The 16,142-nt window shown below is 40.0% G+C and overlaps 1 protein-coding gene and 1 pseudogene across 15 annotated transcripts in view; both read right to left on the reverse strand.

The window, feature by feature from the left end:
• Stau1 (staufen double-stranded RNA binding protein 1) overlaps positions 1-16,142 on the reverse strand; it is a 53,191-nt gene that overhangs the window by 25,098 nt on the left and 11,951 nt on the right. For 8 of the 15 annotated variants that reach the window (XM_015479415.2, XM_015479388.2, XM_015479395.2 and 5 more), the window contains 2 exons: positions 2,696-2,834; positions 1,460-1,625 (listed from right to left, as the gene is read on the reverse strand). In XM_015479415.2, the coding sequence (XP_015334901.1) occupies positions 1,460-1,625; positions 2,696-2,796 (267 nt within the window). In that variant the 5' untranslated portion in view covers positions 2,797-2,834. Of the gene's footprint in view, positions 1-1,459; positions 1,626-2,695; positions 2,835-9,481; positions 9,607-11,267; positions 11,557-16,142 lie in introns of those variants that run through there. The other 7 variants (XM_048810825.1, XM_015479361.2, XM_048810826.1 and 4 more) reach the window with 3 other exon arrangements.
• On the reverse strand, positions 15,721-15,819 carry LOC125619286 (annotated as a pseudogene).

Genomic DNA, 16,142 nt, shown 5'->3' on the forward strand with positions numbered 1-16,142 from the left:
CCCCACCTGGCATCACACACTTAGCCCTATGCTCTGGGCAAGACTATCTTCTTTGTGACTTTGCTACCTGGGGAGGAAAAGTGGAATGTCATCCATGGGCATTTTTAGATGACAATCCCTACTGGATTACACAGAACCATGACCTCAACATTCTCGACTCACTAGCTTTCTTTCTAGACCTTTGGTGACTGAATTTGTGATAAAACTCTACCCTACCATAGAAAGTCACTAAAGCTTTGGCCTGTCACCTCAGTAGCAATGGAGTCACTGATTTCCTAAAAATGATATTCCTACTTAGTCACAAAAAGTTAGAATCATTTTCCTGTCATGGTGGTTTTAAAACACGGTCCCAAATTCTTTGATATGCCTCTCATCCAGAAGTAGGGTTCTACACATTGTGAATGTCCTAAAAGCCACTGAATTGTACATTTAAGATGGTTAAAATGGTGGACTTATATAAATTGAGTGGGGTGGGGTAAAGTACTGGGAATTGAACCCAGGGATTTGAACCCCAAGCTATACCCCAAAGTTCCTCCTTTCTTTAAGACAGGATCTAAGTTGCCCAGGCTGGCCTTGAACTTGCAATTCTCCTGCCTCAGATTTCCAAAGAGCTGGGATTACAGGTGTTACACCGTCACACCTAGCAATAATGTGATTTTTTTTTATTTCTAGGTAAGCAAAATTAAATGTAAGCTTCCATTATCTCCTTCCTTGAATGAGAGCTGTGCCTAGCTTGCCCTGTAAAATAACAGAAGTGATACTGGCACTGGCATTAAGAAACTGGAAGGTGTTTCCATTTCCCATCTTCTAGGATACTCCTTCTTAGAACCTAGCTATCATACCCTGAGAAAGTGTAAGCATTTCTTGCAGATTCACTAAGAGAAGAACTGAGGTTCCCAGGACAAAAAGCCAGCTTAGCTTCCCGCTGACAGCCAGCACTGAATTATCAGCCACATGAGCCATTTTGAAAGTGGGTCCCCAAAGCTACATGGAGCAAAGGTAAACCACCCCTGCCAAGTCCTAACTCAATCACAGATTCATGAGCAAAATAAATGCCTAGTGATGTTCAAATCACCATTAAGTTTTGTGATAGTTTGTTACACAACAATGAATAGCAACCACTACTACAAAATAAAAAGTGACCTCGTAAAACAGGTCAAAAATTCTGACCTGGTACCTTGTCGGCAGACTCTGGCAAGCCTAACCGTCAGCACTCGTCCAGTCTTTCTAATGTGTTTACCCCACACTCACGTCACTCAACCATGTCAGGAGTGAACCAGAAGACATTTGACTTTCTTGCTAAGTATTGAAAAAGGAAAGGTGGGGTGGGGCAAGAAGATATAGGATACAAAATCGTGTAGACTATCAAATAATAAAAATTACAGGCAGCTGTCAATGAACCTTAGAAAAAGGACCTTGACAGGCTCCTTCCCGGCCCTCCAGCTCTGCTACTCCTCACCTCCAGTCTCTCAGGCGGAGGCTCGTTCTGCAGGATCCTCAAGGCTTTAGCAGCAGCATCGTGTTTCGCAGCCTGTCTCGTCTTTCCTTTCCCACTGAATTGCTGTCCTCCCACAGAAAGTTCAACTTGATAAAGTAAGGGTGGAACTGGAAATGGGTAAAAGTACCTAAAAATAAAAGGGAGTTAAGAAGATTAGTTTTGAGTTGTTGATAAGTCACCCATACGTTCTCTGGCAAATTCCAAATATTTCCTTCATTATGACCTAATCACATTAACATTCGCTTGCTACAACAAAAAATAATGTATCAATATGTCCAGAAATTTTGTAAAAGTTTTAAAATGAATTCCAATTATTATATAACTAAATACTGGGTGGTAATTCACTCTTCATTTAATACACAAGGGCTTATAAATTACATTAGTTTAATTTATAATGCTAGCCTATTCTGACAAAATCTAAAACGGATTAGACTTTGGCTGAAACAGAAAGTTAATTTGCTTTGCTTCTGCTTAGATTTTCTCTTGCTTGTCTCCATAGGAAGTCTTTTAGAAAGGACCCTCATTGTGAGATAAGGTGGCTCAGTGGGAGAGCATTCGCCTCACATGCAGAAGGCCCTGGGTTCCATCCCCAGCACAGAAAAAGAAAGGAAGGATTCTCATTTCTAGAAGCCCCACCTGTCCATAACCTTGCAGAGTTTGCTTTCTTGCACTTCAAACTTCTATTTCTAAAATGCAGAAGGAAGGCAGAGAAAGAAATACTTCCATTTTGATCGTCAATGTCTTATGTCTTATTACTTCCAGCAGGTTTTCAACATGGGACATTTTCAAATGTCAATATTTTAGTTCACCAAAGCCATTTACAAAACATACAAGTTCAAAAGTCAAAAGATACCAAATAAACAATAATCAAGAAATCTACAAATGCTGAGAATCATGGTGTTGTAGGAATCATGTTCAAACACGATTCAGTTACACAAAGTAGCTACGAGGGTGCTCTCCAGCTAGACTGCTGGGGGCCCAAGAACAGTGCTCATGAGGAATATGATTGGGTTCTTTCCAAAAACAGAAGTTAAAAGAGCACTAAAACAGTTCCAAAGGCACAAGTACAAAATTTATTCTCCACTTGGCGGGCCCAAAGAAGACAAAGTCATTATTCATATAATTCACAGATAATAGTCTGTATAAGAGATCAGATATATTTTTACCTGTATTTTACAAAAGGCCACACATACGTACCTCGGGGGATAAGCACCTCCTCTCATGTTGTAGTTGTAGGTGGACTGCATCCGAGAGTAAGGGTCAACAGGCTTATACATTGGTTTTTTTCCAAGTTTCATGCACAGTGCATTTAGTTGAACAGTAGGAGTTATGCTTTCTGCAACACAGAATCAACACAAAGAACTGGGTTTTTTTTTCCTGACATAAGAATGATGATCACTAAAATAAAAAAGAACAGCATACCTTCTACTAATTATATTCATGATGCATTACAAAAAGGGCCTGAGTACTTCACTGCTAGAATCAGGTCAGGAAATCCAAGAATCTGCTGTGACTTCTCAAGATTAATACACAGGCAACAGCATAAAATATATTTGAAGAGCTATCGGAGAGCGCAATAATTTAACCCACTACCAGTAAAAGCCCTACTGTACAGTTGTCAGAAATAAGTTACAATATGCGTCAGTTTTCCCACTTTAAAAACCCTGCTTGGGCTGGGGATACTTGACTCGTATGCACAAGGCCCTGGGTTCAATCCCCAGCACTACCAAAAAAGAAAAAGAAAAAAAAAACCTGCTTCACTGTCCAAATTACCTTATAGTTTGAGAATGCTTTACCAAAATTTGCTTATTCTAATTTACTATTATTGGCTTACATGCAGAAGTATGTTTGTTCATACCACTTATTTGAATAATGCATTTATTAAATACTAACTGTATGCAAAGCACTGTGCTGAGCTTGAGAGACATACAGGAGAAGGACAATGCAATGGGCAGGCGCCCCAGGTCAAGATCACTGAGGCAACAGCAAGTAAGTTCATCTGGAGAAGCCAGCTTGGGTCTAAACAATATTCAGATGACCTCCATCCTTTATATCACAAGGGGTTTGACTAGTGATCATATCTGTTAGCAAAACGAGATCCACTCTCATTCACCACAGAGCAAGTCTTTACCTCAGAATTTTCATATTTGTCTTTAGAAAATATACACTATTAATTTTTTAATTTGTTCTCTCTGTTCATGCAATTCATAAACTTTCATAAACCATTTAAAAAGAAAATCAGTGGGGTGCATTGGCATATGCCTGTAATCCTAGCAGCTTGGAGGGTGAGGCAGGAGGATCCTTAAGTTCAAAGCCAGCCTTAGCAACTTAGCCAGGCCCTATCTCAAAATAAAAAGGTCTGTGGATGTGCCTCCAGGATATAAGCATCCTAGGCTAAATCCCCATTCAAAAAAAAAAAAAAGAAAGAAAGAAAACCAGCCTGAAAAGGTCAATGACAGTGCACAAGCACATTTTAAAACAATCCTTCAAAAAATAAAAACAAGGCCAGGCGCAGTGGTACATGCCAATAATCCCAGCAACTCAGGAGGCTGAGGCAGAAGGATCAAGAGTTCAAAGCCAGCCTCAGCAAAAGCGAGGTGCTGAGCAACTCAGTGAGACCCTGTCTCTAATAAAAAACAAAACAGAACTGAGGATGTGACTCAAGGGTCGAGTGCCCTTGACTTCAATCTCTGGTATTTAAAAAAAAAAAAAAAAGAATTGCTTTATGGGGAAGGGATTTGTGGCTCAGTAGTAGAGAGCTTGCCTAGTATTCATGAGGCCCTAGGTTAGAATCCCAGCCCCGCCCCGCACCACAGGAAAACAAAGAAAAAATAGACTATTTTGACCAAACTCAGTGCATTAATCAAATTTCTTTGGGGGGGGGGCGGCTGTGGTGGGTACTGGGGATTGAACTCAAGGGCACTCGACCACTGAGTAACATCCCCAGCCCTACTTAGTATTTTATCAGAGACAGGGTCTTAATGAGTTGCTTAGCGCCTTGCTGCTGCAGAGAATAGCTTTAAACTTGCACTCCTCCTGCCAAAGCCTCCCAAGCAGTTGGGATTAAAGGCATGAGCCACTGCGTTTGACTTCCAATTTCTAAGAATATCCTTGGGGTCTATACAACCAGAGGGTCACAGTAGTCACCAGCCTTTCATCATTGTGTTAGAATTCTACTTTATACAAAATCTATATAGTTGCATCTTAAGTTCAGCCTAAATCATTTTAAGAACAGCACAACCCAGAGAATTTACCTGCAGTAGAGAATGAATTCGAAGACTACCATAAAGAAATTAAAGGCAGCCAGGTGCAGTGGTGCACACCTGTAGTCCCAGTGGCTTGGGAGGCTGGGGCAAGAGGGTTGAGAGTTCAAAACCAGTCTCAGCAACTTAGCGAGACCCTGTTTCTTTATTTTTCTTTTTTTGTGGTGCTAGGGATTGAATCCAAGGCCTTGTGCATTCGAGGCAGGCACTCTACCAACTGTTTCTAAAGGGCTGGGATGTGGCTCAGTGGTTAAGCGTCCCTGGGTTCAATCCCTGGTACCAAAAAGAAGGAAAGAAATCAAAGACAAAAAGAAAGGTCTGACTGAGACTTTCCAGACTAGTCCCTGCCTACCCCCAGCCTGGGGAGACTTCATTCATGGGAGGGGACTTTGCCAAAACAGCCACTTCAACCACAGCCTTTGGGTCAGTAGTCCCCAACTTTCCACAGACATAGCTCTTGATTTGTATTGTCCCTGCTTGAGGCCCTTGTTTAAAGAGCTATGACCTCCTACTTATATGTAAGTAAAAATGTAAGTTATTTTCAATTCCTTTTGAACCATCAGGAAACATTACTGACATCAGCGCTTCTGATCAACAGATTATATCAGTATTACACACTGACCTGACATGATCCCACCTAAAGTCCATGTTCTTAATAATCTGTACAACCTTATCAAAGAAAAAAAATGTACATTCCTTATGCTTTTCTGAAATCTTAGAAATGTTTTGGGGAAGCCTCCTGCCCGTGACCAGCTTAGCAGATCATCAGAAGAGAGACTGTAGACTGAGAAGTGCTGCTTTAGGGGCTGGGGTTGTAGCTCAGTGGCAGAGCACTTGCCTAACATGTGTGAAGCACTAGGTTCAATCCTTAGCACCATATAAAAATAAAACAAATAAAATAAAGGCATGTTGTCTATCTACAACTACAAAATAACATAAATAAATAATTAAAAGAACTCTGCTTTAGGGTCAGGATAAGAATTCCTGGGCTGGGGTTGTGGCTCAGTGTTAGAGCACTTGCCAACCACATTTGAGGCCCTGGGTTCAATTCTCAGCACCACATAAAAACAAATGAACAAAATGAAGCAACAGATAGGTGTATGCCACAGTGTAGGATCTGTGCTTTCAAAACCTATAAATTAGTTAAGAAACTATCCACATGCATACCAAAAGGTACTTCCAGACACACTTTGGGAAAGGAACCTGTCTTGGCCCACACATAATACCTATTTTCTTCCTTTGCTATAAAAAGGGCAGGCTATGGGTTTAGAAAAAAATATTTCTTTCAAAGTTCTGACAGCAGCTCCAGTTCAAGCTTGTCTTTTCTTTTTGTATTGGAGATTGAACCCAGAAGTGTCTAACCACTGAGCTATATCCCCAGCTCATTTTATCTTTTATTTTGAAGGGTCTCATTAAGTTGCTTAGGACCTCACTACTGCTGAGGCTGGTCTCAAAACTTTCAAGCCTCCCCTGCCTCAGCCTCCTAAATTGCTGGGATTACAGGTATGCGCACCACGCCCTACTGTGTTGGGCTTTTTTTTAAATACTATTTCCTTCAGTTTCCCAGTGCTGATCTCCAAACATTAGCGGTACTAAGATACCAACAAATAAAAAGTATAAGCTCTCAATTCAAGAAATCTGATGTCAGCTGTAACATGTCACCTGGACCTTGAACACATTTTATGGTCATGGCTACAAGGCCTGGTCATTGACTTAGTAATTTATTCTTTTACCCTATTTTCCTTCCTATTGTTTTTATAAGTAGAAAAAGTTTTTCTAGTATCCACTGACTAGAATTGAACAGCACTCCATGAAAATATTATTCTTTGAAAGATGGAGTTAAGCAGACAGTCCAAAGACTATTTTCTTAAATGTTAATAAACTTTGAACAACTCAGCAAGACCTGTTTCAAAACCTAAAAAAAAGAAAGGACTGGGGAAGTAGCTCAACAGTAAAGCACCCCTGGGTTCAATCCCCAGTACCATAAACAAACAACTAACTATTTGGGAGACATCCAAATAGTGTCTTCCAATTACTTCTCATAGAAGAGATATTGCAAAGTTGATTTAAACATATTAGTATCATACAAATTAAGACAATGTAATGTGTTTGAGGACTCGTCTAAAATGTAAACCCATTAGACAAAAACCTGAAAAAAATCTGGGAATGCCGACAAGGTTCTAAATTGCTGTCCTCTACTCTCCTAAGACTATACTATTCAGACATTGCCTCCACTTTCAGAAGAAAATCAGTCCCACAGCAAGCAAAGACCTGAAAATGTTTCTGAACCCAAATCTAAGGTAAGGCCTTCAAAATAGTTCAATCTGACCTCAATACAGGCCGAGGAAGGCAAGGCTTTCTTCCTTTATAAAGGTGCTCCAAATGCACATCTCCATTCTTAAAATTAGGTTCTATCAATCCCATCACTATTAAACTAATACTCTGTCAAAAAACATCACTGCATAGTGATTCCTTAACTGTGGCTTCACTTGAGGCAGCAGGGGGAAAGCCTGCAAAAGCACAGACACGGGGTCCCACTCCCAGGACTGGGACCAAACAGTAGGAGGGACACCTGGGCTGATGTATTTTCAGTAGGCTCCCAAGTGATTCTGCCTGATACGCCCCAAAAAGGTTTGAGACACTACAAAATTTGGAACTTAACAAAATCAACTGCAGCTTTTATTTTTCTGATTTCCTTTATCACCAGATATCACTTTTCCTTATTTATAAATAATTCACAGAGAAAACACCAGTTTGGCTGTGTCTAGGACATTTAAACTTGGTGCCTAAGGCAATGGGGCTGACTTCACAGATTTTTCTTGCAGGTCTTAACTTCAAGGTTCCCTCAGTGAATCTTGATTCTACTCATAGGAAAATTTGAAGAATTTTTATTTCCATTGAAACATTAGGGGTCTCTCCATACTACAGTTCACTCGGTTACTCACTGAAGTACCAAACAGCATAACTCAAAACCCTGGCTGGCCTAGAAATCCAATAGCAGACGCCCACAATGCAGTGTCATCCCTGGTTCATTTTGGTGATCATTTCATGAAAAGAAGCTGGGAGGGGAAAAATGCTAAAAAACAAAAGCAGTTAACCTCATGAACAGCGAGCTCTGCCAGTCCCCAGGACCCGCCCTCCAGTGTGCTGCCACTCTGCGGCCTTCTATGCAGAAGTCTGGCAGCAAGGTTAGAATCTGGGTTTTGATAATACATCAGACTTCTAATTTTTTAAACACTCTTAACCATCACCAAGGAGAGAAGAACTTCTTTTCTGAACAACTTGTGGATTAAAAAAAAAAAAAATGCAGTTATAGACAAACATATAATATAGTGAAACTATTTAAGGGGCTAAAGTTCAAGTTAGAAAGTACATGTTCCAAAAAAATACTAAAAATAGTTAGTAAAGGGAATCCCAAAGTTAAGGTCTGCAAAAGAAAAGGAAAAAAATCCTGTAGAAGAAACACAACAGTTACAGAAAATGACTAACTGTCCTCCAAATACAAAGGAACACTTCAAACATAATTCTATGCTTTAGAATAACATTTTAAAACTAGGTGAGTGTGAAACTTCTGTTTTTCTTAAATACATTATTGCTTAATAACAGTAGCTACTATTTACCAAGCATTTGCTAAGAACCAGGCATTGCACTCCATACTTGTTACATTTAATTCTCACAACAGACCTAATTGGTAGGTATTATCATCCCCATTTTATAGATACTGAGGTTCAAAAAAGTAGCAATGTGTTCAAGGTCACAGAGCTGGTGAGGGTTCAAACCCAGAGCCATCTGACTCCAAAGGCAACTCACCCTGGTATACTGTGGTGCCTATTTACCATGGACCTTGATGTTACTTTCAGTAAAATGAAATCTAACTTCATTCAAGGCCTGAGGTTTGCATGTGAAGAAAAATAAGGCATAATGAAGGAAGTAACTCAACCTTAATATTTTTGCTGCAAGGCCTGGATCAGAAACAGATGGCCCAATTCCTTACCCACACCATATCCCTTTGAACCACTTCCGAAAAAGATAAAGCCAGATATGCCAAAATTAAAGTCTAAAATGAACTTTAGCACAGGCAGCAAATTTTAAGAACCGAAAGCAATAATAATTAGCAAAACTTAAAGCCATAACCAGTCCTTACTCTCTAAGATTAGGAAAGTGACAAGGATAACTGAAATTAAAGACAATCCAAAACACTGAGACCAGTTTCTACCTTTCATCATCAAACCTTTGACCTAGATTGCTAACAAGTGGCACACTGCTTTCCCAGCAACACACACACACACACGCGCGCGCGCGCGCGCGCACACACACACACAAGCACACACGCACTACCTCTCCCTGTCTGTCTACGTGCAAACAAACAGGAAAGGAGCCAGAGGACAGCCACACACAGGAGGCAACCAAGGGCCTGGACAACTCATGGGAAATCAATCACAGCACTTGGGAATGTCTATTCAGAATCCTAAACAACCACACACTATTTGGAGTTTTAAAAGCCAAATATCCCCAAAAGAAGCACATATTTTCTTTGAGTTAATCCACAAGGATGAAAAAAGAGCCAACTCTTCAAAAATCTACATATTTGCATCTGTTGCCTTAACAGTATGAAAACACATTTTAAATCACAGTACCACTTTCAAAAGTAGTAAAAATAAATAAATAAATAAAATTTCCTGGTGGGTTACAAATGCATAAGCAGGTGGACAATATTTACCTTACAGTGAGCTGGACCTTGCTCACGCAAAAGCTTACACTCAGGCTGAATCTTGGAGAAACAGGCTAACTCATTCACAAGACACACTGGGGTTTTCTCTTTGGGGTTTGCCACGTCAGAAGGAACTGCAAAATAACGTAAGAGTGCTGAAATCTACTAGGAGTATTCAAGACTGCTATTCCCCCAGGGATATAAAAACAGAGGGAGAACAAACCTAAGAACATCAGCAGCAGTGATGCAAATCTGCAAACAATGCTGGGAGCTCAAACATAGAGAAGACACCACTGAGTTTTTTTCTGAACTAGTTAAAGCCATGTAACCAAGGAGCAGATATGTCTTCCAAAGAGAGAGAACAGCAGTCAGAGGAATTACCAAACCTCAGCAAGCAAGCAACATCTGGAATCTGATGGTGCACTGCTATTGCAGCCCAAAAGACAGGTAGCAAGGAAGTCTTCTGAGCAGAGACAAATTGGTTACCGTGGCAGCTATCAGATGCAGCCTGTTGGTATTTCACCAAATTCAACATGCCAATACCATCTATCAAACAGGTCTGTCATTTTCCACAGACCCAACTTCTCATTCCTGGAGCATCCCTAGTCCTTTCTCCAGAGTCTGCCAACCTCCAATGATCTATTTCTGACAATTACACATATAAAATAAAATGGCCACAGTGGGTAGGAGTTTTACAAAGTCAATAAAATGTGGGTAAAAGAACACATGAAAAGAAAAAGCAATAAACTCCACAGGACTGAACTAGTCTGTGCCTCTTCCTTTTAAGACAGTCATACACAGCAAATCTGGGGAAACAGAGTCTCTAGGGAATGGTGACAAGTCAAGAATGCCATCTGGAGAGGCAGTCCAAGGAATCCTGGAGGTTCTCTGGAAGATGCCATGCATCTGAGTAGGAGAAGCAAAGCTGGAGGAACAGATTTACAAAATAAAGGAAATGAGAGGATAAAGGAGGAAATTCAAGGAAAACTGCCAGGCAATGAGGCAGGGCTGAGGAGACTTTGCTGCAAGGTGACTCCACCTCACTTCTTTAATTGGTCTTGCCACTTTGCAGGGAAAGGGGAGACATAATGTCATTTTTAGGTTTTTTTCACCCAAGTGTTGAGTCTTTTCTTTAGTTCATTTTCAATTTCCTGATAATCAGATTTAAATGCTTCTAAATATATATACATATATATACACATATACGTATATATACAACATATACATTTTTTTTAAAATCTCTGCTTCTTTATTCCATTTCTAATTGGTCCAACTGTGGTTTCTGAACTACCTCTGGAACCTCCCAAATTTAAAGTCACTTGTTCAAAATAAAAATCAACAAATGCCAACGTACTCTTTTGCCTTCCAGTGAATCTGGCTGCCCCTTCCTTGGGATAAAATCCTGTAGCCATACAGGAAGGCTTGCACAAACAAGAATCATCAGTTCTGGGAAATAATTTTAAAAGTAAAATTTCCCATAGAACAATAACTGTCCAAAGTGGTACTTACTGTTCAATTCTTTCTTTCAGCTACCACTTTATAACAGACCAGGCTTTACAGTGTAAGCAGCTTCCAATCATCTTTCTCACAAATTACAAATGGTCTGTCAACATGAGGTTCCATCAACCCCACAACCAGTGTTCTAGATCTGGATACAGAAGCATGGTTGGTTATCTTCTCTTCTGCTCCTTGAAGGTAAATGTGAGCCCTACCTACACCTGAAACCTACTTGACAGATCAGAAAACAAGCTGAGAAAACATTTGAAACAGAAGACACTTGGATTCATAAGCTTACCTGCAGCTGCACTGGTGGATGTAATAGATGCAGAGGGTAAAGCAGAGTTTTGAATAGGTCTACCTGCATTTTCAGAGGGCAGAGAGCTAGTAGTAGAAGGAATACTCATCAAAGGCTGTGAGAGAAGAGACTGGTTCTTGTTCAGTATTTGGCTCCCTGAGAGAGCAGCAGATGGGTTCTGAACTTGCACTTGGACTTGAGACATGGTCACTTTCAACAAAAGTGAACAACTGCAGGTAAACAGCTTTCAGTGCAGGTTAATTCAGTGCTATGAAGTCTAAAGTTCTACCTAAAAGTTGTAAGGGAAAGAAAATAAAAAGGTAAATTATAGAGGAGATATGTAATTCAGTCAAAATCGGTGTTACCTACTTAATTATGAAAATAGTCCCATTTAGCATGTAGCTATGTCGATTTATTAGAAATGTTTCTCCATGGTATACAGCAAGTTGTCTCGCCTTGTGTGTCCTACAGTGTTTTTAGAATGATTTCTAATACCCACATGTCCTGCATGTTCATTTCACAGAGAGGCAATAGGGTAGAGTACTTATTGTTGAATACTGGGAATTGCAAACTACAGCCTACACTCAAAAGTACAAATTTAAAAGCATGGAGAGGTTTGTTTTGCTTTGTTTTTATAGTATATGGGTATGGTAAAGGTTTTTGGTCTCAAAATTATGAGAAACTGGAAGCAAGCTGGGTTAGTAACACCATCACCAGATTAATATAAACACTGCTTCCGTCTAAGGTCCGTAGGCTCAGACTGGTACTCTTGGAGTATTTCCATTATTTGACTAAAAGAAGGAAGGAAGTTCTCACTTTTGCTGTTTCTTTTTTCTTATGATGATAGAAGACATATCTGTTTTCCTAATCTGTTTGTATCAGGTGGTCTCATTTTATTATAGACCTTAAAACAGAAAACTGCTGCACCCACAAGGAATGATTAGAATAGCAAAGACCATTCCATAATATTTGAAGTGTTACAGGTGAAAGTGAAGAAGATGCAGAGGAGAGGGGTGGACTTCAGACTGCTGGTGCTGCTCCTGGGGCCAGGGGTGGCGCACATGGGAGACTGTTCACTTTGTGTTTTTAAGTTAGAAGGGCTGCAAAGACATCATTACACGTGCATGTAAATTTCTTCACAAATCAAAAACAGGAACAGTCTCCTTACAGTCACCTCCATCCTTCAAAAAGCTGAAAACTGTTTTAAGCAAGTCACAAATAACCACTGTAGCAACAAAGACTAGAAATGACAGATCTCTCAGGAAAACAGCCAACCAAAGCCAAGCCAACACACTGACTAACTAGAAGTTCTATTACAACATGATTGCTTGTTACTTTAACTTTTTAAAAAGTTTCAAAATGATTTTTAAAGCCAGACACCTAGAAAAAGATCAATGAGCAGAGCAAATAAGTTACTACAGGAGTCCTGCCACATATTCTCTTGCCCAGGAACAAAAAAGACTACAAAACCCAAAAGAAACTCAGCTGCAATGTGACTTGGGATGGCAAGGCAAAGCACAACCTCATTTACCAAAATCCCCAGCAGTGCTGCTGTTTCAAAAGTTCCTTACTTTTGGAATCAGAACAAAACAACAGAGGCGGTCCATTGACGATCTAGATAATAGTCTTAGCAGACAAGTTGCCAGTGTCGAGAAACAAGTCCAGAATGGTTTTTAAGAAAGCCATGATCTTGTTTCATTTTTTTCCTTCAGCTGCCAAAATAAGAAATACCTCACTTCCCCACTCAATCTCCCTCCCCACTGTCTAGAGAGCACTATTTAACAACAAGAACAACAAAATCACTTACAGTGTACACACAACTTCGTGATACTGAGAATAAGTCACAAGGTCAGAAAATAAGCCAAGAATCTACCCCCATCCCAGAAGGAGCAACAACTCTGCCCTGGGTCTAAGACTCTGAATGAACACCTAAAATTAGAAAGGGTGGGGCCCAAAGGGATCCTTTCTGGCTAATGCTGTCTAAAGCAGGCCCTGTGCCAGCATTTCCAGTTACAGTCATAAATACGTGGGGTTTCCAGAAGTTAAGAAACTGCCCCCAAAATGTTCACCTCAAGTCATCTGGAGGAGACGGCTAACAACTGGTTGAAACAAGTAGTTAAAAACTACTAATAAAAAAAATGCTTAAATTCTCCAATGAGATGGTACTTAATAAATTTTAAACTTCTAATAAGACCAACATTAAATTTTACCAAGCAGTAGGCTGAGGTGTAGCTCAGTGGAAGAGTGCTTGCCTAGCATGCGGGAGGCCCTGGATTCAATCCCTAACTCTGCAAAAACTAAAGTAAAATTCATCAAGCACTACTCACTTGACAATAAAACTTTAGTCAATTGCTCATTTAACACTTAAATGTGACTCATTTAAGCCTGAAAAGAAAATGTATAGCAGTGGTTCTCAAGGAGACAATCCTGTCCACTCAGGGGAACATCTGCCAATGTCTGAAGATATTCTTTGGTTGTCACTATCTCTGTGTAAAGGGGCCAGAGACACCAGGATAAACCTTGTAGTTATGAATGGGGAAAATAATAATAATAAATAAAGCTTACTTACGGTAATTCAAAGAACAAACAAAGCTTTAGCTATTGCTATTTATAAAGTTCACGGCAGCCTTCAGGGAATCATGGCTATTTGGGGCCACTGCTTCTGCATAAACTGTGAATGGGTTGCTTACCCGTACTTTGTCCTGAGGATTACATCCTTAAATGAAAACGTCAGTCTCTTCCTTTAAATGTCCATGAGGACTGTTTCCACCAGATAAATTAAAGACTCACTCAAGAGATCAAAATGCTTTATTAAAAGTCTTCTTAGAGCCAGGCACAGTGGCTCAGCATTGTAATCTCAGCAGCTCAGGAGGGTGAGACAGGAGGATGAGAGTTCAAAGCCTGCCTCAGGAAAACTAAGGTCCTAAGGAACTCAGTGAGACCCTGTCTTTAAAAAAATACAAAATAGGGCTGAGGATGTGGCTCAGTAGTTGAGTTCCCCTGAATTCAATCCCCAGTACCCTCCCCACCAAAAAGGAATCTTAGAGAAGAATAATATTTTATACATAGTAAAATGAGGTTGAAAAGTTTGAAATACAAAGATCCTTCAGTCCTGGCTGGAAACGCTTTTGCCTGTGAAGCCTGTGCTGTCGCTCCTGCCTCCCACACAGCCAGGTCATTTCTGTCCTGTTTGAAGGGCTTTATCCACCAGCTCAGGAAAGCTTCCTCTCAGTCCTATGTTTATGGAGCATACATGAGCACCACAACACAAAAAGGGGAGAAACGATGGAGTTGTAGGTGTTTCCTTGAAAAGACTCCTTAATTCCAAAACTGTCCTCCCACTACCCAGACAAATACCGTCTCACCTTAGGTGGCAGCTATCACTTCACAAGTGTCAAGAACTTTCTGTAGGTTATAAGGAAGGGGGACATTGGCCTGTGATCCCTATGAAAGCCACCCCTCCCTGTTTTAAATTACACATGAAGTGGCCGGCAAGATGGCACACACCTGTAATCCCAGCTGCTAGGGAGGCTGAGGCAGGAGGATCGCAAATTCAAAACCAGCCTCAGCAATGGTGAGGTGCTAAGCAACTAAGTGAGACCCTGACGCTAATAAAATACAAAATAGGGCTTGGGATGTGGCTCAGTGGTCGAGTGCCCCTGAGTTCAATCCCCAGTACCCAAAATATAAAAATTAAAAAATAAATTACACATGATATGCTTAAAAGGCACCAGAAGCCTCACTTAGCAGAAATCCACAATCACTAGAACATATTGAGCACAAAGTCCTAGTGATTCAATACAGAAGAAGGCAGAGCAGATCCATTTAGAAACAGTTTTTATAAAACTATCTGCAATAGTGCTTAGTCTTACTGTCAAGTAACAAACTATAAAATCTTCATAGTATAATTAAGCATTTCCATTAACCAGTTTTAACTGAATTAACATGACTTATAATGTTGTTGCTCCACTTTTATGTAATCAACATGTCATTCTCCTTTGTAATAAGTGATTTTTTTAAAAAAATAGAGAAAGAAAAGGAACAAAAAAAGAAGGTATCTCAATTCTGGGCAAACTTCCTTTTAAGATTACCACAAACATTTCACCCGCTGCAAGTCCTTCAGTAAATCTCATGTAACATGAGACACAGATACAAAGGAGCGCTCCAGTTCTTTACCATGATGAAACATCAACAGGCTGGGGTGTAACTCTGAAGTGCCTGCCTGGCATGCACAGTTGACTCTCTGGACTCCAGCCCCAGTATGGGGGAGGATGAGAGCATTAATAATACCAATTGCAATTTTAGAACAAATTCATTCAATATTCAACAAAAATTTATTAACCATCTACTACATGTGAATCCATAAATGGCAAAGTGAACATTCCCAAGTGCTGAAAAGAACCTATTTACAACTTTCTTGTAAAACAAAGAAATGCTTTCTCAATATCAACACAAAAATATGGAATGTCTCACAAATCTGTGTGTCATCCTTGTACAGGGCCATGTTAATCTCAGTATCACTCCAATTTTAGTATCTGTCGTGGAAGCAAGCACTACTTGTTAAACTTTCTATCAAAGACACAAGAAGAGATCTTTAAAGAACCAAGTATAAATTCATTATTCTTTTTAGTGGTTTTTTATGTTTGGCGGGGGGGGGGGGGCGGTGCTGGGGATTGAACCCAGGGCTTTGTGCATGCAAGGCAAGCACTCTACTGACTGAGCTATATTCCCAATGCCTTTAGTTTTTGAGAGACTCAATCCCCAGAGAAATTTGGTCACTTTTCCTACAATATAAAATCCTTTTCAAAACCCTTGAAATACACCTAAAATGCCTAATCATTCCATACATCCAAGAGTTACTTCCAAGATCATTTT

Source organism: Marmota marmota, unplaced genomic scaffold (assembly GCF_001458135.2).
Source record: "Marmota marmota marmota unplaced genomic scaffold, marMar, whole genome shotgun sequence".
NCBI lineage: Eukaryota > Metazoa > Chordata > Mammalia > Rodentia > Sciuridae > Marmota > Marmota marmota.